Source organism: Gorilla gorilla, chromosome 18 (genome assembly GCF_029281585.2).
Source record: "Gorilla gorilla gorilla isolate KB3781 chromosome 18, NHGRI_mGorGor1-v2.1_pri, whole genome shotgun sequence".
Classification (NCBI taxonomy): Eukaryota; Metazoa; Chordata; class Mammalia; order Primates; family Hominidae; genus Gorilla; species Gorilla gorilla.
In genome coordinates this window covers 27,149,100-27,175,493 of record NC_073242.2, presented here as the reverse complement: position 1 = coordinate 27,175,493, position 26,394 = coordinate 27,149,100, and the positions used below count along the sequence as shown (strand labels likewise).

At 49.8% G+C, this 26,394-nt stretch overlaps 1 protein-coding gene across 7 annotated transcripts in view; it reads right to left on the bottom strand.

Moving 5' to 3' along the window:
* Positions 1–26,394, bottom strand: part of LOC129523519 (bifunctional peptidase and arginyl-hydroxylase JMJD5) — a 133,070-nt gene continuing 106,676 nt past the window's right edge. For 2 of the 7 annotated variants that reach the window (XM_055365546.2, XM_055365547.2), the window contains exons 2-8: positions 11,175–11,703; positions 8,015–8,181; positions 6,759–6,891; positions 5,778–5,822; positions 2,656–2,805; positions 1,284–1,376; positions 1–1,203 (exon numbers count right to left, since the gene is read on the bottom strand). In XM_055365546.2, the coding sequence (XP_055221521.1) occupies positions 1,039–1,203; positions 1,284–1,376; positions 2,656–2,805; positions 5,778–5,822; positions 6,759–6,891; positions 8,015–8,181; positions 11,175–11,672 (1,251 nt within the window). In that variant the 5' untranslated portion in view covers positions 11,673–11,703 and the 3' untranslated portion in view covers positions 1–1,038. Of the gene's footprint in view, positions 1,204–1,283; positions 1,377–2,655; positions 2,806–5,777; positions 5,823–6,758; positions 6,892–8,014; positions 8,182–11,174; positions 11,704–15,555; positions 15,617–17,476; positions 17,909–26,394 lie in introns of those variants that run through there. The other 5 variants (XM_055365544.2, XM_055365550.2, XM_063700063.1 and 2 more) reach the window with 5 other exon arrangements.

Below are 26,394 nucleotides of genomic sequence, written 5' to 3'. Positions count from 1 at the left end.
AACATAGCAAGATCCCATCTCTATTTAGTTTAAAAAACAAAAAACAGAGGGCTGGGGAAAATCTTAATGGCCAAAACATAGAACAAACCTGCGTGCACACAAACGAGACACAACTACAGAAAGCATAGAGCCTGGCTCTCCCCCTGGCCTCAAATCCCCCAGGTTTGAGAGTCATTACTTCTGGGGGATGGTGACTAGAAGGTGGTGGGAGGGAGGCTCCTAGGAGCTGGTGATGGTTCGGTGGTTTCTTCACTTGGGAGCCTGCTCCTGCGTGAGTGTGGGTGAAAAGTCATCCAGCAAGACCTTCGCACTTCTCTGCAGGCAGGTAGGTTATCCTTGAGCCATGGGGATGACAGAAAGCTCCCACTGCCCAGCAGGGGTCTGGGCTCCTGCGCAGGTCTCTACAGACTCTCTCCTGTGACCTGGGCAATGCCCAGCTCTCTCCAGTATTCAGGCTGTGGCGTCCAGTAGGCCGTTATGGGAAGGAAGGGCAAAAGGATCAGAGTAATTGGGATCAGTGACAGCGGCTAAGGTTCATGCGGCAGCAGGGGCTCAGCACCGCCTTCTCGGCCCTCGGCAGTGAGGACTGGCCTTGCCCTCTTTTCCATATGGGCATAGCGAAGTGAGGGATCCTGGCCAAGTCACACAGCAGGTACGCAGTGCGGCCGGGTTTGAATCAAGTAGTCAACCTCAGAGCCCATGTTTCACCCCTGCCCATGTGACCCACCCATTTCCCAAAAACATTAGGCTTTCTGATGCCAGAGTCCCCATGCAGGCTGTCTGTCTGCAATGTCCTTCTGGGCTCTCCCCACCTTCCTCTGCCATGCACCCCCGGCCTGGAGTGTGCTCCTTCCTGGGCAGCCCCCGCTCTGTGCCTGTCCAGTGCTGGAGCTCAGCCCCCCAGGGCTGCCACTGGGCAGTGAAGGCTCTTCAGGACACAGGTTCAGTCCTGCTTGTCTCTACAGATTCCAGGACCCAGGAAATTAGTGAACAGATGAATGCTGTCTGCCTGTCAGGCCCTTTCAGCTCCTATCCTGGCTACGACCACCAGAAGCTGACCGAGAAGCTCAAATCCAGAGCCCGCACGTAATGCCAGTATTTCACCGGGATGAACAGGATCTCTCCAGGAGACAGGATGCAGGACAGGAATGGGGCCTTGGCAAACTTGGGGAACTTTTCCAGGTCGGGATTCTCCACGTCAACCTGAAGAAAGCAAAGGACGTCATCATCTCCAGGGGCAGTGGGGAGAACCTGCAACGTCACCCCAGACCCCCAGTGCCCACCTGGCTCGTGTTATGGAGAAGGTGCGTGTCATGAGGGTACAGAGCCCCTGACTCCTGTGGGGAATACAGCCGGATGTACTTCCTCCCCATCACCTGGGGAGAGAGACCCTGACAGTCAGCTGGTGGCCTCGCTCCACTGCTGCCCCAAGCCCACTCTGGCCTCTGTGCCCTTCCACATGCTGCTCCCTGGGCCCAGCCTGCCCTTCCCCACCACACACATGCTTACAGTTCCACGTGTACGTTTTTCTTTCTTATTTTTTAGAGACAGGGTCTCACTCGGTCATCCAGGCTGGAGTGCAGTGGTGTGATCATGGCTCACTGCAGTCTCGACCTCCTGGCCTCCAGAGATCCTCCTGCCCCAGCCTCCCCAGTAGTTGGGACTACAGGTATGCCCCACCACACCCAGCTGATTTTTGTATTTTTATATTTGGTAGAGATTAGGTTTTACTATGTTGCCCAGGCTGGTCTTGAACTCCTGGCCTCAAGTGATCCTCCTGACTCAGTCTCCCAAAGTGCTGGGATTATAGGTGTGAACTACCAAACTTGGCCTTAAGATATGTTTTTCTTCCAAATACATTTTGAAAAATAACTTCATTTTTGGAGCCCACCACTATTAGGCGCTTGTCTGTGCCAGGCACTGCTTAAGTGCTTTAGGTGTGTTAACTGGTTTCACCCTCTCTGAGGTGGTTTATCTTCACTCTCATTTTGCAGGTGAGGAAACTGAGGCACAGAGAGATTAAATGAGCTGCCCAAGCTCACACAGCTGAGGTGTGACAGGGCTGCTGTCTGCGCCAGGCAGGCTGGCTCCCGAAGCCCAGCTCTTAGCCCACTCCTGGGCTGCCTCTCTGGACTGGCCTGCTGGGGCAGGAGAATGTTCTCCTTTACTAAACCTCTCTTTGCCTGCGAAAACCAGGGTGGTCTTACAGCAGTAGACAGAGGTGCCTCCCCTTGCAGCAAATCCATCTGCTCCTCTGACTGGGCCTCAGGAAAAAAACCTCCCAGTGGCTGAGAAAACTCCTCCCCCAACCTGCCACCTCCTATTTGGAAGCTGGTCTGGATCGCATGGGTAGCAGGCGGGGAGGGGCAGAGGCACCGGGCACCAGCACCAGCACTCGCTCCCTCTCCCGAGGGCTCCCCTGTGAGGGATCTTGGGAGGAGCACATGCAGGAGGAGCCGCTTCTGGAAGCACTGACTGCAGAGGCCTTCCTGGGCCTGGGGCCGTTTGTGGGTTTGCTTTATATTTTTGTCCTCATCCCCTTCAGTGCTTCTTGTTTCTTTTTAAGAGCCCGGTGTTTAAAGGCAGAGAATGTGGCCGGCCAGGTGTCTGGGCCAGGAAGAGCTAGGAGGCCACTATTCCAGCTGCAGCTCCAACCTGCACTAGGAAGTTTTGCTGGGGATCCTGATGTAGTGGGGAGACGGTTCCCTGGGGACCAAACCAGGCATTGATGGTGATTTCCTCCTCCTCCCCATCGCCCAGGCTGCAGTAGTCGGGGATGCTGATGTCCTGCTTCAACTCCGGGATCTGTGGGCGGCAAAGCAGACATGAGATGTGGGGATCCGGCCGGGGACACCGCAGCCCGGAGGCCAACGAAGAGTCAGAAACACATACCTATATCCATTACGTGTGTGTGTGTTTGAGACAGGGTCTGGCTCTGTTTCTCAGGCTGGAGTGCAGTGGCGTGATCTCAGCTCACTGCAGCCTCTGCCTCCTGGGCTCAAGTGATCCCCCCACCTCAGCCTCCTTAGTAGCTGGGACTACAAGCATGCACCACACCCGACTAATTTTTTTTAATTTTTATTTTTGTAGAGACAGGGTTTCGCCATGTTGCATAGGCTGCTCTTAAAATCCTAGACTTAACTGATCCACCCGCCTCAGCCTCCCAAAGTACTGGGATTACAGGCGTGAGCCACCGCACCCGGCCCTTGCCGTCCTAGTTTTAAAAGCCAGGGTAGGCACAGAGGATTTCTTGCCATACCTGGCAGAAACAGGCTGGGCAGAGAAGAGAAACTGCCTGATGAGAAAGGCAGGTGTGGGCCTGGGTCTGTGCTCTGAGCTTTATATGATGCAGTAAGGGTGGGGTGGCTCCCCATGGCTTCTGACAGAGTTACATACCACACATCAAGGGATCTTGGATGTTCACGGTGGGGCAGGGCCGCAGTGGCCTGGCCTCCTTTATTTATTTATTGTAATTTTTTTTTTCAAAGACAGTCTTGTTCTGTCACCCAGTCTGGAGTGCAGTGGTACCATCATGGCTCACTGTAGCCTCAACCTGCAGAGCTTAAGCGATCCTCCTGCCTCAGCCTCCCAAATTGCTGGGACCACAGGAGCATGCCACCGTGCCTGGCTAATTTTATTTTTGTAGAGATGGGGTCTTGCTATGTTGTCCAGGCTGGTCCTGCTTGGTCTCCCAAAGTGCCGGGACTACAGGTATGAGCCACTGCACATGGCCCTGGCCTCCTTTACACAAAGCCAGGGTCTCAGAGTGAAAACACACTCACTCTAAGTCCACTTCCTGTCCAGACCCTTAACAGGCACCTCAGTTACCTCCGGGGTTGAACCCACCAGAGCAGGCCACCAGCCCACACCCCCCAGGCCACCAAGAACCCCATGGTTCTTCACGGGACCCTGGTTGGACCTGGTGGCATTTTTCAAGCCTGAGAGGCATGAAAACAGGGTTGCCAGAGGGACACAGGGCTTTTTAAGAGTCACTGCTCCGCAGCCTGAAGGCACCTGCAGGTGGACACTACCATTCCTTCGGGAGCAGTGACGGTAACTTCAGGCTGCTGGCTCAGAAACCAGTGTGTACCAGGAAAAGCTGGAATGTTCTCCCTGCAGGGAGCTTGGTCCCAGACACTGCTATTCAGACCTTTAAGAACCTGTCTCAAATCAGCTGTGCAGAAATGCAGCCGCGCCTGCTGCTTAGGACTGAAGTACAAGTTCGCAAGCTGAGGTCCCTCCCAGGGCTGTGGGGGGTTCCTCCCAAAGGTAATACCCAACACTGCTGCTTTTGACCAGAACTGGCCCTGTGGAATCTGAGCAGAAACTATGATTGGTCCCTGATGACATCATCAGGATTTCTGAAAGGTGATTGGCTGACCAGATCATGTCATCAGAATCACTGGCCAAGGATGCAGAGACCCGAAGGGAATCAGTGCTCCCAAGATGTGACTGATAACTGAGGCAGGCTTAAACTGATGGCCAAAATCTTCTAGAACACGGGGTCCCTGGGAGAAAAGTCAATAAGAAGTTCTGGGACAAGAATTTGGTAGGAGTCCCTGAGCGTCCTGTAGGTAGAGAAGGTTCTAGAACACTGTCCTTGCCACACGGCATGATAACACCTGGGCATGGGCTGCTGGGACTTCTCCAGGGTCCTCTCCACAGCATGGTAGACACTCAGCTCTGGGACCCAAGGTAAACACCCAGGCGGCCCTCCATTACCCGAAACATCTTTCAAGTCCTGGCTCATCTTGAAAGTCACTGTGAACTTGGCCTTCTACTCCTAAATATAACTCCTCCTGTTCTGCAAAGTATGAAACAGCTGCTCCAGGACAGGGAGCCAAGGTTAACCATGGCTTCCAGGGTCCCCGGCCCACACTGAGGCCATGCCCCCAGGATGACCGGGGTCAGGGGAAAGGTGGGTCTCGGGATCACACAGTAGGGACCTGATCAATTAGAATCCCCCTTTCCTTCACTTAGCAAGTGACATGGACAGGACGCAGGATGCACAAGTCCTAATAGGGAGGCCTGGGGAAGAGAAACTGCCAGCCTCCTTCAATGTCGGCATGAAGGTTCCTGGCACAGCCCCTACTGGCCCTGGGTCCCCCATCGAGACAGAGAGGCAGTCCTGGCTTCAGCAGTAGATACAACAGCTGATCAGCATCCGAGGGCCCCACTGCAAAGGCTACAGAGGTGCGGCCCCAGCCCACCCTTGGCTGTAGCCCTGACCCCGACTGACTCGAGTCTTCCACGTTCAGGGCACGCACCTGGCCCTATCCTTGAATCCTGCCAAGGGCTGCCTTCCTGGGCACTCCTGGCAGACACCACACCAGCCAGGTCCCTCCTGGGCGCCCCAGCTCCATCTATTTAGTGTTTTGGGGTCCAGAATCTGGGCATCTTCCCCGATCTTCCCTCCCTCCCCCACACATCCACCCATGTCCAGGGCTCGGTGGTTCACACCGGTCTTGAACTGCTCCACCTGCCAGCATCACCTCTCCTTGCACCACAGCAATAGCCCAGCCAGCCACCCACTCCGACAGCTGCTCCCTTCATCTCTGAACAGCAGCCCCTACAATCCTCGGGGCACTGGCGACCCCCCAGTGTTTCCTGTCACTTTAGGAAAATGTCTCCTCATCACCCACGTCCTGTCACCTTCCCAGCCTCACCTGCTGCCTCCCTCCTACTCACGCTCACTGCTCCAGCCGCACTGAGCCCAGGAGGGGAGGAGAGGGGAAGGTGAGACGGTGAGGGACAGAGGTGTGTGGCCTCAGACTTACCTGGTCAAAGAGCTGGTGCTGAGCAAGGTACCCGACGTCCCTTGGCTAATCCACCGGGGAAAACCAGAGGCAACACAGAAAGCCCAGTTAGTCATGACAGATGCCCTCCTGCTGCTGCTGTCCAGCTGGCCCCAGCTGCAGCCCCCGTCACCCTTCCACTCCATCCTGAGTGGTCCTCTCCAACCCTTAGAGGCCCTGGGGCAGCTTCAAAGAACCTCTCCAGTACTGGGGTACCCAGTTTGTAAAGCACTGATCTCATCCATCTGATTGGCAAACATTTTCATAAAATGGCAACAAACAGTGCAGGCAAAGATGTAAGAAAATGGACACTTGTGTTAATTGCTGGTGAAAGTATAAGTGATCTAACTTTTGGGAAAAATAAATTGTCCTATCCTGTCCTGTCCTAATTTTGACAGGGCCTGGTTCTGTTGTCCAAGCTGGAATGCAATGGCCTGATCTTGGCTCACTGCAACCTCTGCCTCCTGGGCTCAAGCAATTTGCCCCACCTCAGCCTCTTGAGTAGCTGGGATTACAGGCACGTACCACTATACCCAGCTAATTTTTATATTTTTTATAGAGACAGGGTTTCACTATGTTTCCCAGGCTGGTCTTGAACTCCTGGGCTCAAGTGATCCGCCTGCCTCAGCCTCCCAAAGTGCTGGGATTACAGGTGTGAGCCACCATGCCTGGCTGCTATTAAAAATTTAAATACACATACTCTAGACTTAGCTGTCCAACTTTTGGAACAGGCTAAAACCCACTGAATTATACTCCCCTGCCCATTAAAAAGGACCTGACAAGAATCCCTCATGTCTGCTGGCCAAGCAGCCTGGCTTCCTCGCTGTGGTCATCCCTCCGACCACAGACTTACAGACTGGCTCCTCCAAAACCTCCCATTACAACACATGGAGGGTTATTTGCCTAAATGTACTATGCTCTCTCCCTTGCAAGTATTAGGGGAAAGCAGTCCCCATGATGTACCTCATTCACGATGTATTTGCTGATGAACTCGTTGACCGTCATGAGGGTCTGGGACCATTCCTCATCTGTGTACCTCGAACCAACTTCCACTGGGACAGTTCGGCAGCCAGCGATCTCTTGGATATACTCCAAACTAGCAGAAAGACACACATTGGCATCGTCACTGCTAATATCTGTTGGGCATAGTACTAAGTGTGCTTTGCATGTGGTCCCCTTTCATCCTCGGAAAACCTCATGTGCAGAGACAAGGACTGTCATCCCCAGCTTCACTGATGAGGAAACCGGCATGGAGAGGTGGGGCTCCCTGCTCAAGGCTGTGTGGCTCATACACAGTGCTGTGCAGCTTTGCAGATAGGGCCGGTAAGTCTGGTTGGCTGGGCTGCTCTAGTTCCCTGCTTGCCAACGGCCTCCTCACTTCTTTCTTTGCTCATTTTGTCACTAAGCTGAGAAACCTCTGAACAAATAGCGGACAGCATGGCAGGTGGCAGTCTCCTGGACTCTGCCCTCTAGCCTGGGACTGATTCCAGGCCTCATCAGTTACAGGCCAGGGGATCTGAGGCAGGTTACTGAACCTGAGTCCTTGATCCCCATTTACAGAATGGGGGTGATGACAACACCTGTCCTAGTGCCAGGTACATAGTAAAATGCTTAATGAAGCCTTGCTGTGAGGAGAGCTCCTGCAATGAGAATTCCTCCACATGTCTCAACGGGTACCATTCCCTCCGCTAAACCACAAAACAGGCTGACTCCATCTACCTTCCTGGAGAGATGCCTCCTTATTTCCAAACTCATGCAGAGCCGCGGCATGACAGCCACGCTCCAGCTGCCTGATCTGATCTCCCCATCATGATTCTGAGAAAGGACTAGAAACAAACACAAGAGACCACAGAATCCCTCAGAGAAAGAGGGGCTGTCTCTTGGGTTATTTCTGTGCTTAGCCTCAGGGCCCTGAGATGGTCTGAAATTGCTAGGATCCTGTAAAATTGCATAACACACATTCTAGGACTGCCACTTAGGGACTCATTAAAAAACCGCTTAGGGCGAGCAAGGTAGAAGGTAAGAATCCCATAACATGCGGCGTAAATTCAGAGCACCTTACTTTTCACTCTTTTTTAACCCCTTGGCAATCAGTCAAGGGCTGCTAGGGAAGCATCTGCAAGGTTGCATTTCCCTGGGGATGGTCGGGAGGAATTCCGGGAGCCCTGGGGAACGCTAAAATGGGAAAAGGGACCTCACCTCCCTCGGCGACCACCCACCTCCACTTCTGCATGCACGGCCAGTGGTCAGCCACGCCTTTCAGGATCACGGGCCTCCCTGGAACCAAAAACTGCTCCCTGAAATGCTGGAGGGACGGACGGTGCAGCCGGGGGACTGTTCTTTCTAACTTCACATCTGGAATCAAACCATGGTCCGCCCTTGCTTTCTGTTTAAAATCAAAACAGAACAAAATAGCAACCACCTCAGGAAGTCGACATTTGAGGTATTCCACCAGGAACCTGTGTCAGGGGTAGGAGAGCTTAGCTGTCAAGAGTACCGGTAACAACAATAGACAACGTTTGTTATTATTACTGCTACTATTACTATTTGCTCCTCATGAGATCAAGGTGGTTTTTTTCTTAACCATTTCATTAAAAATGTTTGTTTCATTATAAACTGCTTTCACAGACATTCTGAAATAAAGGAAAACTTACTATCTCCAACTTCACCATCTTAAGGTCTTCTCATTCCTACATATTCTTTTCCCATCTTACACACATACACACACACACACACACACACACACACACACACACATGCAAAATATCTCTGACCCGCTGGGAGTAACAGCAATGATGAAGCAGCAGCCCTGCCTCTCCCCTCCAATCATTTATCAAAAGCAGTTTCCACGTGGCCACCCGGTCCTTACAGTTTCTTAGGAGTGGCTGCACCATCATTTACTTAACCACTCCCAACTGGGTGACCTGAGTAAGTTACTTGCTGCTTGAGAACCTCAGTGTCCACAGGTGTGAACCTGCTGGGAAATGGCCAGCCACACTGGCTCATACCTGTAATCCCAGCACTTTGGGAGACCAAGGTGGAAGGACTGCTTGAGCCCAGGAGTTTGAAACGAGCCTGGGCAACATAGAGAAACCTCTGTCTCTAGAAAAAATTTAAAAAGCTCGGCGTGGTGGTACATGACTGTAGTCCCAGCCACTCGGGAAGCTGAGGTAGGAGAAATCACCTAAGCCTAGGAGGTCGAGGCTGCAGTGAGCTATGTTTTATTTATTTATTTATTTATTTATTTATTTATTTTTATTTATTTATTGAGACCGAGTCTTGCTCTGTTGCCCAGGCTGGAGTGCAGTGGCACAATCTCGGCTCACTACAACCTCTGCCTCAGGGATTCAAGCAATTCTCCTGCCTCAGCCTCCAGAGTAGCTGGGATTACAGGCATGTGCCAGGACATCCAGCAAATTTTTGTATTTTTAGTAGATATGAGGTTTCACCATGTTGGCCAGGCTGGTCTCGAACTCCTGACCTCAGGTGATCTGCCAGCCTCGGCCTCCCAAAGTGCTGGGATTATAGGGGTGAGCCACCATGCCCAGCCGGCAGAGAGCTATGATTGTGCCACTGCACTCCAGAGTGGGTGACTGGGCAAGACCCTGTCTGTAAAAAAAATGAAACAAAAGAGCAACCCACACACCATGCCCTTGGCCACATGGTGCCCTTGGCAACACCGGGTATCATATGAAGCCTTGTTTGCTAACTTAACAGCCAAAGATGAAATGCTGTTTTGCTATTTGCATCTCTCTCTTTTATTTTTTTAACCAGAGGTGAGGCTGAACATTCTCCTGCACATTTGTTTAACAGATCTATTTCCTTCTTGTGAACAGTCTGTTCAGGTTCCTGGATTTCTACCTCCTGGGGCTCAAGATTTTTTCCCTATTGATTTGTACCATTCCTTACGTAATAGAGATATTCATTGTCTGACATATTTGTTGAAAAATTTTCTTCTCCCTTTATTTGATTTTCTTTTATTTTGGTTACATGCATGTGTGTTTAGTGTCAATCACTTGCATTTTTCTTATATAAAAATAATTTGTGGCTCACGCCTGTAATCCCAGCACTTAGGAGGCTGAGGTGGGTGGATCACCTGAGGTCCAGACAAGCCTGGCCAACATGGTGAAACCCTGTCTCTATTAAAAATACAAAAATTGCCGGGCGTGGTGGTGGGCGCCTATAATCCCAGCTACTTGGGAGACTGAGGCAGGAGAATCGTTTGAACCTGGGAGGCAGAGGTTGCAGGGAGCTAAGATTGCGCCACTGCCCTCCAGCCGGGGCGACAGAGTGAGACTCCGTCTCAAAAATAATAATAATAATAATATGCATTGTAGGAAATTCGGAAAACATAGCAAAGCATTTAGAAAAATGTCAGAAACATCCCATAATTCCACTACCGAGTGTCTAGTACAGTCTTAGTCATTTCTTTCTGTGGGTCAGTACTCTGCCACTCTACAGACAAGGAAACCGAGGCTCAAAGGAGGTTAAGTGACTTGCTTGAGTGTGTTGTAAGTGAGGCCTGTGTGTGTCAGCACCAGGACCTGAAGCCTTCAGAGTAAACCATGCTCTGCTCCTGGGGGTGCTCTTTGGAACAGGCACATAGACCCAAGGGGTGGGAGAGATTGATCCCAAAACAGACATCAGCTAGTTGTAGTATCTCATCCAAACCCAGGAGCACAGAGACAGGAGCAGCCAGAGGTATCGCCTCGCCTGGGTGAGACTTCAGCAAGCCCACCAAGAAGCTGAAAGAAACGGGCTGCCGCTGGCTGCAGCTCTCACCCACATAATCGCTTTAAGCTGTTTCCCTCAGGAACCACGAAGTTTCTCTGCTGCCTCTCTGCTGAAAGGGCACTGCCTTTGCAAAAAAAAAAAAAAAAAGAGAAAATGAATGGAGCTGTTCCATTTCCAAAATCAATGGGGGCTGAGCACGGTGGCTCACACCTGTAATCTCAGTGCTTCGGGAGGCCACGACAGGAGGATTGCTTTTGGCCAGGAGTTCCAGATTAGCCTGAGAAACATGAGACCCTATCTCTACAAAAAATAAAAAATAAATAAGAAACTAAAAAAATTAGCTGGGTGTGGTGCCATGCACCCATAGTTCCAGCTACTAAGGAGGCTGAGGCAGAAGGATTGCTTGAGTCCAGGAAGTGGAGGCTGCAAGAAGCCGAGATCGCACTACTGCACTCCAGCCTGGGCGACAGAACAGGAGCCTGCTTCCAAAAACAAACAGAAATCCAAAATCAATGGCGATGCTGTTTTCCACCAGAGGGGTTGCAGGTCACGAGGCCTCACCCCAGGGGAGAGATGACTCGGAATTTCTAGAACAACAGGGTTGCTGGATGGCTAGTGTGCTTGGGGACAGTCTCCCCCACATACCTTTGTGCAGGGTTGCTCCGGGATGGAGCCATGGGCAGGCCTCTTTCCAGGGAGGTGTGTCTGGAGGATGGCAGCGACTTTAAGGAGGATGTCCCCCAGGATGGCTGCCCCCATCAGCAGGCCCATGTCACAGACCCGCAGGGCTGCGGCCACAGTGTTGGCATCCTCAGGTGCCTGGCACAGACACAGGGCTTTCAGGAGGCAGCCGATGGCGTAGACCCGGCGCCAGTCTTTGTCTATGTCCTGCCACGTGCCCGTGTTGAGCTTCTCCCAGGAGTAGTCCAGGATCACCTCGCTGGTCTGCAGACACTCGTCCCTCCTGCCCTCGTAGAAGAGCTCAGTGGCTCGCTGCAACAATGTCACCACGCTCCTCTCCACTTTCTCCCCGAGGTCCAACTTCAGGTCTTCTTTACTGTGCGGCAGGAGCGCCCTGAGGGCCTCCCATAAAGTGCCTTCTCTGGCCAGGGGCTCTGCGGGGCAGGGGGTGTCTCCAGCCATAGGGCCACCACCAGCTGGTTCAGTCCCGTGCCTGGGGAGGTGGAGAGAAACAAGAGTCAGACACCAGGACAGATCTGATCCCCTGTGCATTCCTGCAGCTTCCTGCATCTCATCTGCGAGGATTTTTCAACAGCAGTCTTCTCTGTTGGGCAGAAACTCTGGAGGGGAGGGCCCTCATCTGTCTGGGGTCACCGCTGTATCTTCAGGGCCTGTTGCAAGACCTGGTACTCAGCAAGCACTGGATAAATGTCTGTTCAGAAAGGAACGTGTATTGTCCTCATCTGCAGTGCCTCCCATACCCCTCCGCTGCCTGGCAAACTCCTACCCAACCTTTAAAGCCCATCTTAAATGTCCCTATGTGAGGCCTGCCAAGACTCTCCAACAGTGTTCTGTGTTCCTGCAGCCCTTGAGCTTCTCTTACAGTACTTGTCAGGATGTATGAAAACACCTGCTTACATGTGTGTCTATCCAACACTGCACTGCCAGCTCCACCAGGGCAAGAACGTAGCTCATTCCCCTACGTTTCCCAGAGCCTAAAAGCAGAGTCTGCCTCATGGCAGTCACTCAGGAGTGCCAGACTTTGAAAAGTATTCGAGAAGGCCGGCATGGTGGCTCACGCCTGTAATCCCAGCACTTTGGGAGGCCGAGGCAATTGGATCACTTGAGCTCAGGAATTCAAGACCAGCCTGGCCAACATGGCAAGACCCCATCTCTACAAAAAATACAAAAATTAGTTGGGCACGGCAGTACATGCCTGTGGTCCCAGCTACTCGGGAGATTAAAGGTGGTGGGATCACTTAAGCCTGGGGGCAAAGGTTGCAGTAAGCCGAGATCATGCCACCAGCCTGGGTGACAGAGCAAGATCCTGTCTCAAATTAAAAAAAAAAAAACAAAAATGAAGTGACTTGCCCCAAGGCCTACGGTCAATCATTTGTGCAGAAGCAGGGCTTAAATTCTGGCTGATCTCAGCATCCTCTCCTGTGCGCCATGTCAATGCTGCATGCTTGACATAGATTAACACGTCCCTTGCAATCCTATGATGGGAGTTTTACAGATGAATAAACTGAGATTTCGAGGTTAAGCAATTTGTGCCAAACTACACAGTAAGTGGCAGTGTCTGCCCAGAACACTCATTGCCTTTAAGGGTGAGCTCTTTGGACTTTGTATCCACAGGGCTGAGCTTACAATGAGTTCATTTCCATTCTTGGTTCACAATGAACGTTCTTTCTAGCAAGCTCAGGGTATGGTAGGGCTCAGAGAGCCCCAGCCTGCCAGGGTGGGTTCTATCTCTAGCCTCCTAGAAGGCTTGTGTTGGCCTCATTCACAGCCTTCTTGGAGTGTTTCACAGTCCAATTTCCAGCATGGACTTATCCACTAGGCCAGCACTTATCCACCACATGGGCCCATCCCTGGCCTCCCTGGGTGGCCTCCTGGCTCATCCCGTGTGTGGCTTACATGAATCTTATAGAGCAACATGGAGAAGTCTCATCTTGAGCATCCAAAAGACCTCAGGGGCCTCATATCCTGGCTTCTCATAAAGGCCAGTGGAAAGGCCTCCCAGGAGACCATTTATTGCCTTACTATAAAACTGGCTTCCACTGGGGCTCTACATACCAGCTTTGCAAACCTGTCTCTTGATGGCCTTAGAAAACAGCCTCCCAGAGGGTTTCAAATGGGCTATAAACCTGTTCTCTGCAATGCAGATTACGGGCTTTGTAAATTGGTGTTTCAGGGTGACCTTATAAAATGGCCCCTCACAGGGCGCCTATCAGCCTTACCAAGCCAGCTTCTCAAGGTGGCCTCACATGTGCGGCTTTGTAGCCAGGTTCCCCCAGTGGCCCCGTGTGCTGCTTTGTCACCTGGCCTCCCAGGGTGGCCTCATGTTTGGTCTTCATAGGCAGCCTATCTGCTACTTTGCAAATCGGCCTTGGAGACCTCATGTTGAAGGCCAATGGACACAGCCTTCTGGGAAAGATGGCCTCCTAATACTGTGAGTTGGCTGTACAAAACTATCTGCTCTTGGCCACATGAAATAGCCTTATGATTATTCTTTAATGCAGAGTTCTTCAATGAACGGCCTCATCAAAAGGCCTTCAGAGATACTTATGTTGACAATATATGATGGTTTTCCAGAGACAGAGGCTTCAGGATGGCTGTATAAGTTTGTTTTCAAAATGGCTTTTCAGATTGCCTCTGTATAAGCCACTTGAAATGGCCTCCCCAAAGGCCTCAAGATTATTATACACTATCCCCCAGCAGGGCCCCTGTAATCCCAGCTACTCGGGAGTCTGAAACAGGAGGACTGCTTGAGCCCAAGAATTCGAGACCAGCCTGGGCAACATGTAAAGACCCTGTCTCTAAAAACAATTAAAAAATTAGTTAGCTGGTCATGGTGGCACACACCTGTAGCCCCAGCTACTCCGGGGGCTGAAGCAGGAAGATTGCTTGAGCTCAGGAGTTTAAGGCTGCAAGTGAACCGTGTTTGTGCCTCTGCACTCCCGTCTGGGTGACAGAGTAAGACCCTGTTTCAAAAAATAAAACTATAGCCTCCTACAAGGCCTTATGTTGGCAGCATGGTGAAGTGGCATTCTGGCCGCATCAGTCTTCTGCCTTGTTGCATAGGCTTCCCCAAACCTCTCATGATTTGGCCTTTTATGTAGTTGCCATATCAAACAGCCACATCCTGGTATAGGAAGCAGTCTTCCAAAGCAGTTTTGTGAAATGGAGTCTTGCTCTGTCACCCAGTCTGGAGTGCAGTGATGCGATCTCGGCTCACTGCAATCTCCGCCTCCCAGGTTCAAGCGATTCTCCTGCCTCAGCCTCTGAGAAGCTGGGACCACAGGCACGCATGCCATCACGCCCGACTAATTTTTGTATTTTTAGTAGAGACGGGGTTTCGCCATGTTGGCCAGGCTGGTCTCCAACTCCTGACCACAAGTGATCCACCCACCTCAGCCTCCTGAAGTGCCGGGATTACAGGTGTGAGCCACCACGCCCGGCCCTTGTAACTTGTTTTAAAAACTGGCCTTCCTATAGATGGGGGCTTGTCTGAGGACCAGGTGAAGTCAGATTTTGTCTTAGTTTTACAAATCGATCTGTGGTTTCTTCATTGTGCCAGGAAAGAGTTGTTTGTTGTGTCCATCTACCCCCCTGCGAGCAGCCTCACATTGGCTCCTGTTAGCCATGCAAAATGGCCTTACAGAAGGAGTCTTGGTCTGGCTGGGGAAACACTCTCTTCTTGGCTGTATGAAACAATCTTCCAGGGTCGCTGGCCGCATGGGCTATGAGAAGCAGCCTTCACACCACCAACCACTTGAGATGGCCCTCCTGGGAAGGTCAGGTGCGAGCCACAGGTCACTGCCTTTCTGAATGGCCTCAGGTCCAGGCTCATCAGCCTTCTGGCATTTCCCACACAGTGGTCTGATAAAAAGGCTTCTTGTTGTATCAAGCAGTTTTCTGGAGGAAAGGACTAGCCAGAGTAGCCTTATGGCCTGGCTTTATTGATTGGCTTCCCAGAACTCCTCACTGAATTGCTGTTTATAAAGTCTTATATTAAGGCCACATGCATCGCTCACGCCTGTCATCCTAGCACTTTGGGAGGCTGAGGAGGGTGGATGACCTGAGGTCAGGAGCTCGAGACCAGCCTGGCCAACACGGTGAAAACCCATCTCTACGAAAAATACAAAAATTAGCTAGCGTGGTGGTCCACGCCTATAATCCCAGCTACTCGGGAGGCTAAGGTAGGAGAATTGCTTGAACCTGGGAGGCAGAGGTTGGGGTGAGCTGCGATCTAGCCACCGCACTCCAGCTTGGGTGACAGAGCAAGACTCTGTCCCTCCCCCCCCCCCAAGAAAAAAAAAACACACGCACACAAAAGGCTTACATTAAACAAACAGGTTTCCAAAGGAGGGAGTCAAGAATAAGATGTGTGACTTGCCAGTTCCCTGCAAGAAGAAAACAGATGTGTGAAGCAGTCTTTGAGAGTGGTGCCACAGACTGGCCTTCAAGAGCTCCACATAAAAGGGTTTATTGGGAGTTGTACAGATAGCCTTCTAGTGGCCAGGTATAGGTGGGTCATCCAAACCAAGATGCTATTAATATTTATGTCTGCATCAGTAAAAAACTGGTGTTATTCCAGGCAAACTGACACCTACCGTAACCCAAATGTGGGCCATATCAAAAAGCCTGAGTGGCCTCGTATCTTCACTTTACAAGTCAGTCTCCCAGAGCTCAACAGGTATTGGCCTTCAAAGACCTCTTGTTGATCACAGAAGGTTTTTTTATTTTTATTTTTTTTTGAGACAGAGTCTTTCTGTCACTCAGGCTGGAGTGCAATGGTGCGATCCCGCCTCACTGCAACCTCTGCCTCTCAAGTTCAAGCAATTCTCCTGCCTCTGCCTCCTGAGTAGCTGGGATTACAGGTGCCCGCCACTGTGCCCGGCTAGTTTTTCTATTTTTAGTAGAGACGGGGTTTCACCCTGTTGCCCAGGCTGGTTTTGAACTCCTGACCTCAGGGTGATCTGCTTGGCTTCCCAAAGTGCTCAGATTACAGGCATGAGCCACCACGCCCGGCCCAGAGAAGGCTTTATTTATTTTTGTGGGGAGGGGGGCGGTCAGGTATAGAAACAGCTTGAGTGGGCTTATGTCCTGGCTTTGTGAACTGGCCTCATAACCTGGAACAGCTTTCAGGGGGAGATCAAGTGTGGGTTGCATAAAACAGCTTTTGAGTGGACTTGACTCAGCCCCTAAATGCTCCTTACATAAAGTCTTGTCTGCTGGTGTATGAAATGATCTCGCAAAGAAGGTCAGAATATAGGCTGTTATGTGCTAACCTCTGAGTGGTTTTTCTCCTGGATTTATAAATAAGACTAAAATGAATCTTATAAAAGGCTTCTTGTTGGTCGTACTAAACAAAAAGGAGCCAAGTATAACCTGTATAAAACAGCCGGAATAGACTCAGGCCTGGACTTTATAAACTCTCCATCCAGGCAGAATACACTATGCAAACTGGCAAAGTAGGTCCCTGGTAGGTTATGGGATATATCCCTCTTGGAAGCCACTGCCCTGTCATCCTAGGATTCTCTCAAATTATTTTTATTATTTTTTTTGAGACGGAGTCTCGCTCTGTCACCCAGGCTGGAGTGCACTGGCCCAATCTTGGCTCACTGCAACCTCCGCTTCCCAGGTTCAAGCAATTCTCCTGCCTCAGCCGCCCAAGCAGCTGTGATTACAGATGTGCACCACCACACTCAGCTAATTTTTTATTTTTAGTAGAGACGGGGTTGCGCCATGTTGGCCAGGCTGGTCTTGTGAACTCCTGACCTGAAGTGATCGGCCTGTCTCGGCCTCCCAAAGGGCTGGGATTACAGGCGTGAGGCACCGCGCCCAGCCTTAAATTATTTTTAAACATCAACTCCTCTAAAGCACCTCCCTGAGTATTCTTTAAGGTGGTTGGGTGGAATGGCCTCTCCGAGAGCCTCACTGTGATTTGCAGAGGGTCTCAGGGTGGGCACTCTGCAAGCACCATGCTGGTCATGAGAAAGCCTCCCAAAAGGGGCTTCCAGGACAGATCAGCCTACACCTAGCTTTCTGGGAACAGGCGGTCCAGTTCTCTAATCTCCTCAATGTTATTATGGCAGTATTCCACAAAAATTGTGCAAAAACAAGAGCTTCGTAAAACTTCCCAGGAAAGTTTGGAACATTTTCTAGAAAGCTTTAATTCATGGCACAAGGATCCCTTTGGCTCTCTAAAGGGCACACAGTCTTGTGTTTGGGTCGTCCGTGTGGCCCCAACGCCTGCGCACCTCCTGTCCCCGGGCTTGCTCCCGAGTCCTCCTGAGCACGGCGATTCCTACCGTTGCCGGGAAACGCACCGATGCCCATCGTTAAGTCTTACCGAGCTACAAGCACCTTTCCTTACGGCAGTCACACACCCAGGCCCCAGAGGGTCCCCCGTACCCCGCACTGGCCTTGAGCCCGGAGGCCTCAGACCCCCTTCCCTCCTCAGCGTCTTCCCCGGGGCTGCATTTCTCGCGGCTCATATTTGGGACCTGACGGCGGAATCGTTTCCAGCCGGCCTTGCGGCCCAGGGGCAGCGGCTCGTTGCCCAAAATCAGCGGACACACATACACCAGAGCATAAAACCCGCGCAGGCGCACTAGGGCTACACCAACGCGACGCCAAGAACCGCTAAAGCGCACAGCAGCCCGCCGTAAGGGCCTGCCCTCACGCATGCGCAAAACCACTGCCATGAGACGAGCACTACGCACGCGCGGAACCTTTCCCTTTATCCTCCGGCAGGGCAGGCCGGCGACGAGCTAAATTGCATTCTCAGAGCGCATGCGGCAACTCGAGCCACCCTCGGGGTTTTCCAAGGCGCACGCGCGAAGCCGGGCTTGGCTGCTTCACATGACGCCTGCGCGGTCTATGCCTCTGAACCCGGCCTCTCCACTTCTGAGGAACTGGAGCTGACTCCGCTCTCGAGTTGCTCAGACTAACCTCTCTTCAGCTGGGACGGTGTCGAGTCGCCTTTGGGCTGGCGAGGACTCGTTGCGTTTGGTCCGACCACTCGGCTGTCTCCCCTGAGGAGCCAGAGGTTAGCATAGGAGTATCGATCGCTCACCGCTCGTCTGATCACGACGCAGTGCCTGGAGGAGCGCCGAGTGATCGATGCCGTGGCCCCGCCCCACTCCCGTTTAAAAGGCCAGGGGATGGAGAAGACAGAAAGGCTTGGCTGTATCCTCTGGGTCCTTCCACGCTAGTGACACCGCTTTTTCCTCTGCACAGATAACAACTTCGTACAAGGCTGTTTGCATCCACCGTTTAATCTCTGCAGCTAGGATTATTAGTTCTCCCTATTTTACAGAGAGCGAAACTGAGGCTCAGTGATTAAAGTGGCCACATACTTGTACTTTTGGAAAGTCAGATCCACAATTACCCACGAGCAAGTGCTGCATCCACAGTCTGTTCGAGTGAGAAGGCAAGTGGCCAGGGGACACAGTCCTGCCACCTTTGGTTTGATGCCGAGTGGTGCGGGGTCACTGGGACTTTTGTGTTTTGAGCACACTCTCCTGTGGACTCCAAGTATGCAGGCCTTTTGCAGCATTGTGCAGAGGCATGGAAAGTTATGTTCCTACTGAGCTTGGAGTCTGAGTAGGAAACAGGCTTGCTCAGGATCAGTTCATAGATTAGTGGATTCTAGGTACTGTGCTAAAATACTTAAAAAATACGAAGATCGTAGCTATTGTAATGATTATGCTCATCCCCATTTTAGGGAGTATATTAGTCCGCTTTCATGCTGCTGATAAAGACATACCGGAGACTGGGCAATTTACAAACAAAAAGGTTTAATGGATTCACAGTTCCACATGGCTGGGGAGGCCTCAAAATCATGGTGGAAGGTGAAAGGCACGTTTTACATGGTGGAAGACAAGAGAATGAGAACCAAGTGAAAAGGGAAACTGCTTGTAAAACCATCAGATCTCATGAGTCTTATTCACTACCAGGAGAACAGTATGGGGGGAACCTTCCCTATCATTCAGTTATCTCCCACTGGGCCCTTCAGCAACACGGAATTATGGGCGCTACAATTCAAGATGAGATTTGGGTGGGGACACAGCCAAACCATATCAGGGAGGGAGCAAGTAAAGCACAGAAAGATCTCCTAACCCACCAGGCTCACTGGGATGCTGGTGTTTGAACTCAGCAGCCACAGGTTTAGAATCCTCATGGTTATGTGCTACACTAAGTTTCCACCCTTGAGTAGTGACAATGTTGAATTTTCCCTGAGTCTTGTGTCCCCGGGAAAAAGTAAAAAGGAATTGCTCTCACCCTTTTGTGTTGTGGAAAAAAGTTTACTGCAAAGAATCACCCCCCACCCCCCCAAGAGAATTTAGATAAGACTCCAAGACACCACCCCCATTGTTTACCTGTGAGAGCAGGTAAACAGGACACAGACCCTCCAATTCTCATTCATTGTCTTATAAGTGATTACCTGAACTGCTTGTCCCACTAATCAATCCTTATAAAACGCTGGTCAACCACTTTGGTTAAGATTCTTTCCTTCGTCCAGGCCCCTGAACTTTGGCTCACCCTGGGCCTGGGCCAGCAGACAGCCCCTCCTCAGAATAGGCTGGCCTCAGGTTGATATATTCTCTGATCTACTAACCCATCATGTCACCCTTTCACCCCACTTCCAGGTTCTTTCTAGCCTTGTTTTCTTCTTCCTATAAAAGAAAAGCTCTTTTTGGCCTAACCCTTGTGGCCACAGCGTACTCTCTTTTGCAAGTCTCCCTTCCCCTGTTATAATAGTCCCTCCTGGCTGGGCGCAGTGGCTCACACCTGTAATCCCAGCACTTTGGGAGGCCGAGGCGGGCGGATCACGAGGTCAGGAGATTGAGACCATCCTGGCTAACACAGTGAAACCCCGTCTCTACTAAAAATACAAAAAATTACCCGGGTGTGGTCACGGGCACCTGTAGTCCCAGCTACTCGGGAGGCTGAGGCAGGAGAATGGTGTGAACCTGGGAGGCGGAGCTTGCAGTGAGCCGAGATGGTGACACTGCACTCCAGCCTGGATGACAGAGCAAGACTCCGTCTCAAAAAAAAAAGAAAAAAAATAGTCCCTCCTGCACCTTGCAATAATCCTTTCAAATAAAGCCACTCTTTTTTGTTTCCTTCAAATAGGATTTTTTTTTTATTTTTTTAAAATTATACTTTAAGTTTTGGTTTACATGTGCACAGCATGCAGGTTTGTTACATACGTATACATGTGCCATGTTGGTTTGCTACACCCATCAACTTGTCATTTATCTTAGGTATTTCTCCTAATGCCATCCCTCCCCCAGCCCCCCACCCCCTGACAGGCCCTGGTGTGTGATGTTCCCCTCCCTGTGTCTACGTGTTCTCATTGTTCAACTCTCACTTATGATTGAGGACATGCGGTGTTTGGTTTTCTCTTCTTGTGTTACTTTGCTGAGAATGATGGTTTCCATTTTCATCCATGTCCTTGCAAAGGACATGAACTCATCCTTTTTTATGGCTGCATAGTATTCCATGGTGCATATGTGCCACATTTTCTTTATCCAGTCTATCATTGATGGGCATTTGGGTTGGTTCCAAGACTTTGCTATTGTGAACAATGCTGCAAAAAACATACGTGTGCATGTGTCTTTATAGTAGAATGTACAAAAATCACAAGCATTCCTATACACCAATAACAGACAAACCGAGAGTCAAATCATGAGTGAACTCCCATTCAATAAAATACCTAGGAATCCAACTTACAAGGGATGTGAAGGACCTCTTCAAGGAGAACTACAAACCACTGCTCAAGGAAATAAAAGAGGACACAAACAAATGCAAGAACATTCCATGCTCATCGATAGGAAGAATCAATATCATGAAAATGGCCATACTGCCCAAAGTAATTTATAGATTCAATGCTATCCCCATCAAGCTACCACTGACTTTCTTCACAGAATTGGAAAAAACTACTTTAAACTTCATGTGGAACCAAAAAACAGCCTGCATAGCCAAGACAATCCTAAGCAAAAAGAACAAAGCTGGAGGCATCATGCTACCTGACTTCAAACTGCACTACAAGGCTATAGTAACCAAAACAGCACGGTACTGGTACCAAAACAGATATATAGACCAATGGAACAGAACAGAGGCCTCAGAAATAACACCACACATCTACAACTATCTGATCTTTGACAAACCTGACAAAAACAAGCAATAGGGAAAGGATTCCCTATTTAATAAATGGTGCTGTGAAAACTGGCTAGCCATATGCAGAAAGCTGAAACTGGAGCTCTACCTTACACCTTATACAAAAATTAATTCAAGATGGATTAAAGACTTAAACGTAAGACCTAAAACCATAAAAGCTGTAGAAGAAAACCTAGGCAATACCATTCAGGACATAGGGATGGGAAAAGCCACTCTTTACTAGATCTGGATTTGTTTTGACAGTGGATGGGCAGTTACTCTACAGAGACTACAGTAGGGCGGGCACTAGAATCTCCAACTTGCCCAGACAGGCACCGCAGCAAGGGCCAAAGGAGATTCGACCTGGGACCCCCTGGTTCCAGAAGCCACAGTGTTCAGGAACTGGCTGTTAATGGTGGGTATGGAGTGCTGCCAGTCAGGCAGAGACAAACACCCCTTTTACCAGCTTGTTTGTGTTTTCAAAATTGGCTTGTTGAAATGAATTACAGGCGCAGATGAAATGTTTTCTTAAAAGAACCACAATTTTTCACCACAGGGTTTCACTTCCTGTAGTCTCTTTGCCAGTCCCTCCACCTCCTGTCATTCCCAGCAGCCTTAGAATTGGCCATTAAGCTGACAGACCCATTTGAATGCTGCAAAAGGCACTGAACAGAAAAAGGCATCATTTAGGCCCATATTTGTGATTTTTCTCCATTTGATCAGAAGCCTGTAATTTAAATATATCCAAGTGTGCTGGGAGCATTCGTGACTTAATTATCAAATTTATTTAAAATATATACATACAAACAAAGCTCCAAACTTGCAAACAACATTTAGCTTGGCCATGAAAGAGACATTTAATTTACTTCAATTGCTTAAAAATAGACACGAAAACCTCCCACGTCTTGGCTCTTCCACTGATGCCACCTGGATTTTCCAGGTGGAGGGTCTGCTCACTTAGTTATTCTGTGCTTTCAATTTCATTTCAGCATGTGACCTTCAGCAGGGAGCTAGCAAGCCTAAAATGACCTTGCGTGAAGACTGAGAGCAAAATACCAGGTGTTTTGTTGAGTGGGTTCCCCTGGGGTACAAGCAAAAAGCCCACAACATAAAGTAAGGCAGACCGGGATACTTTCTGTCTGAGCCTCAGTGTCCACCTCTGAAGTGGCTATGTTGTCTGGGATATATACCCTGGGGTTCATTGTTGCAGCCAGGAAAATTTAGGACATGGACACACATGAGGAGGTTAGGAGCGGAGGTTTAATAGGTAGAAGAGGAGAGAAAGAGAAACAGCTTCCTCTATCGAGGAAGGGGTGTCTCAGTGGAAAAGACTGGTTGGCAGCAAATGCGCAAATTTTATAGTCCAGTTTGAGGAGGCGGTGTCTGATTTACGTGGGGCTTATAGATTGGTTAGATCAAGTGTGACGTTTACATAGTGCGTGCAGAAGGCTAGTCGCCTCACCCTAATCTTATTATGCAAATGAGCTTTCCAGTTGATCAGCGCCATCTTGTCTGCTTCTTACAGTACATGTGGCTGGCAGAGAAGGGAAGATGGAGCCACCATCTTGAAAATGTCTAGTTGTTAGTTCCTGCCCTCATTCACCCATGCAAGCTCCCAGCTTGCTTGTCTATATCTGCAGCTCAACTTTACAGGCTGCTCTTTGTTAGAAAATGATTTGGGGCTGCTTTTCATGAAAAAGAAAGGCCTTTTACAAGGGTAAAAGGCTATCTGCCCAAGTGATTTCTTCTTAACTTCTATGTCATCTTCATGAAATAGGTATTGTGAACCCTAAATAGCTGAGACAGGTCTCAGTCGATTTAGGAAGTTTATTTTGCCAAAGTTAAGGACGGGCCTGTGACACAGCCTCAGGAGGTCCTGATGACATGTGCCGAAGGTGGTTGGGGCACAGCTTAGTTTTATCCATTCTAGGGAGACATGAGACATCAATCAATATGTGTGAGATGTACATTGGTTTGGTCTGGAAAGGCAGGACAACTCGAAGCAGGGAAGGGGCTTCCAGGTCATAGGTGGATAGGTGACAAATTGTTGCATTCTTTTGAGTTTCTGATTAGCCTTTTCAAAGGAATCCATCAGGTATGCATTTCTCTCAGTGAGCAGGGGGATGACTGTGAGTTCTGTCTGTCCTGAGTCCATAAGAAAATCCCTTGTGGACAAATTGTGAGGAGGTATGTAGCTTTTTTATCTTACTAGCCATTTTCTTTAGGAATAGAATAGGAGGCAGGTTTGCCCTAAGCCGTTCACAGCGATTTTGGGATCCTGAGATTTATTTTCCTTTCACAGTATGTTAACCGACCTCCCCAGGAGGTAGTGATGGTTAGATAAGGCGGTTAAATGTCTCAAGCTACACTCCCTGTTCTTCCCTCTGTCCCAGAATCTATTTATTCCAACCCTCCACTCACCTGCTGGTAATGGCACAGGCTGCCCTTCCGGCTCTGTGTCCAAGGACCCCTGTGGACAGTGTGGAAATTCTTAAAATACAGGTTCTTGGGTACTGCTTCTGGATATTTCGATTCAGTAGTTCTGGAGTCAGGTCCAGCTACCAGCCAGCAGCCTGGCCAGGGTTTTGCATTTTCACTGGCTTTCCAGAAAACACAGAGGGAGATGGCACCCACATTTTTGGAAATGTAGCCGATGCCTGGAGAAGTGGAGCTAAGGGTGGATGAGGGTTCTGGAAACTGCATAAAGCTGACTTACAGGTCAGGCCCAGAGCTTCATGGCTGGGGCTGGGTCCTCTGGCTGCCGTTGTAAGACCCTTTTCCATCAGTACTTCCCTGTGTCCTCACGTGGAGCCACAATCCAGGTCACAGCCAACCCAAAGCTCCTGGTCAAGACAGGCTCAAGCATCAGCTTCCTTATAGACTAAATACTACAAAACTACTACCTTCCCCCAGCACACCCCAGGAGACATTCTTTTAAGCCCTTAAAAGACAAAAGATCTTGCTTGCCCACACCTACCTCTAAAATAGGAAGCTGTCACTCTCTACTCACTAATTCAACAAGTATTTGTCAAGCATGGTGCTTGATGTGCTTGGTCATTTATTAAGTGACCAGTAAGACAGGAGTGGTGGCTCACACCTGTAATCCCAGCATTTTGGGAGGCTGAGGTGGAGGACCACTTGAGCTCAGGAGTTCTAGACCAGCCTGAGCAACATAGCGAGACCTTGTCTCTACTAAAAATCACAGAAAGTAGCCAGGCGTGGCAGTGCACGTCTGTAGTCCCAGCTACTTAGGAGGCTTGAGCCTTGGAGGTTGCAGCCACAGTGAGCCATGATTACATCACTGCACTCCAGCCTGGGCAAGAGTGAGATCCTGTCTCAAAAAAAAAAAAAAAAAAAAAAAAAGACCCCATAAGGTGCATGTTTTTCTTTTTCTCATTTATTGAATTGTTTGTGCTGTAAATATTTATTGAGCATCTATTTCATGCCAGGCATTGGGCTAAGTGCTTGTATCAGTTGTCTGTTACCACAAATAATGCTATGTAGCAAACCATTCCAAAACTCAACAGTGTAAAGCAAAAGTCTACGGATCGGCTGGAAAGTTTACTCATCTGGGTTAGGCTTTGTTGATCTTGGTGGGGCTTGCTCATGTGAGGGTCGCCTCATTCCAATGTCTGGCATTAGCTAGTTGTTGGCTAGGGCAATGAGACCACTAGACTAGTAGTCAGCTATCAGCCAGCAGGCTGGCCTGGGCTTGTACACATGACAGTGGCTTCCAAGAGGGGGACCAGGAACTGCAAGCCCCTTAACCCATAAATGACACAAATCACTTCAGTGGGCTAAACCCAGTAGCATTCTATTGGCCAAAGTCACAAAACTAGTCAGATTCCAAAGTTAAGGAGTGAGAATGCACTATCTTTTTTCTTTTCTTTATTTATAGTCAGGGTCTCACTCTATCGCCCAGGCTGGAGTACAGTGGTGTGATCATAGCTCACTGCAGCCTCAACCTCCTGGGCTCAAGTGATCCTCCCAGCCCAGTCTTCTGAGTAGCGGAGACTACAGATGTACGCCACCATGCTTGGCTAGTTTTTTTTTTTTTTTTGAAATAGTCTAGCTCTGTCGTCCAGTCTGGAGTGCAGTGGCACAATCTTGGCTCCTGTGCAACCTCCACATTTCCAAAAATGTGGGTGCCATCTCTCTCTGAATTTTCTGGAAAGCCAGTGAAAATGCAAAACCCTGGCCAGCCTGCTGGCTGGTAGCTGGACCTGACTCTAGAACTACAGAATTGAAATATCCAGAAGCAGTACCTGAGAACCTGTTCAAGCGGTTCTCCAGCCTCAGCCTCCCGAGTAGCTGGGATTACAGGTGCACACCACCACGCCCAGCTAATTTTTGTATTTTTAGTAGAGATGGGATTTCACTGTGTTGGTCAGGCTGGTCTCGAACTCCTGACCTCGGCCTCCCAAAGTGCTGGGTTTATAAGCGTGAGCCACCGTGCCCGGCCAGCCTGGCCAGTTTTTTAACTTTAATTTTTTAATAGAAGTCAGAGGGGGTCTCACTATGTTACCCAGGCTGGTCTCAAACTCCTGGCTTCAAGTGGTCCCCCTGCCTCAGTCTCCCAAAGTGCCGGGATTACAGGAATGAGTTACGGCAGCTGACAGAGAATCTATTACTTGATGGGAGAGGCTTTAAGTCACATGTCAGAAGGCTTGGGTATGGATGAAGGATGATGTCAAGTTTTGGTGCGATTTTTGCAGTGGACAAACACACAAATCCCTGCCCATATTCTAGTGGTGGGAAACAGGAAATTAGAAAATTATATGCATTGTTATATATATTATGACTCAAGCAGGGGAAGGGGGACAATGGTGCTATATGTGTGTGTGTTGAGGGCTGCTGGTTTGCATGGAGTGCTCAGATCCTCTCTGATAAGGTGACACCTGAGCTGCAACCTGAAGGAGGTGAGAGAGTAAGTCATATGGGGCCACGTGTGGGAAGACAGTTCCAGGCACAGGGAACAGCAGGTGAGCTGGGTATCTAAAGAAGGAGCACA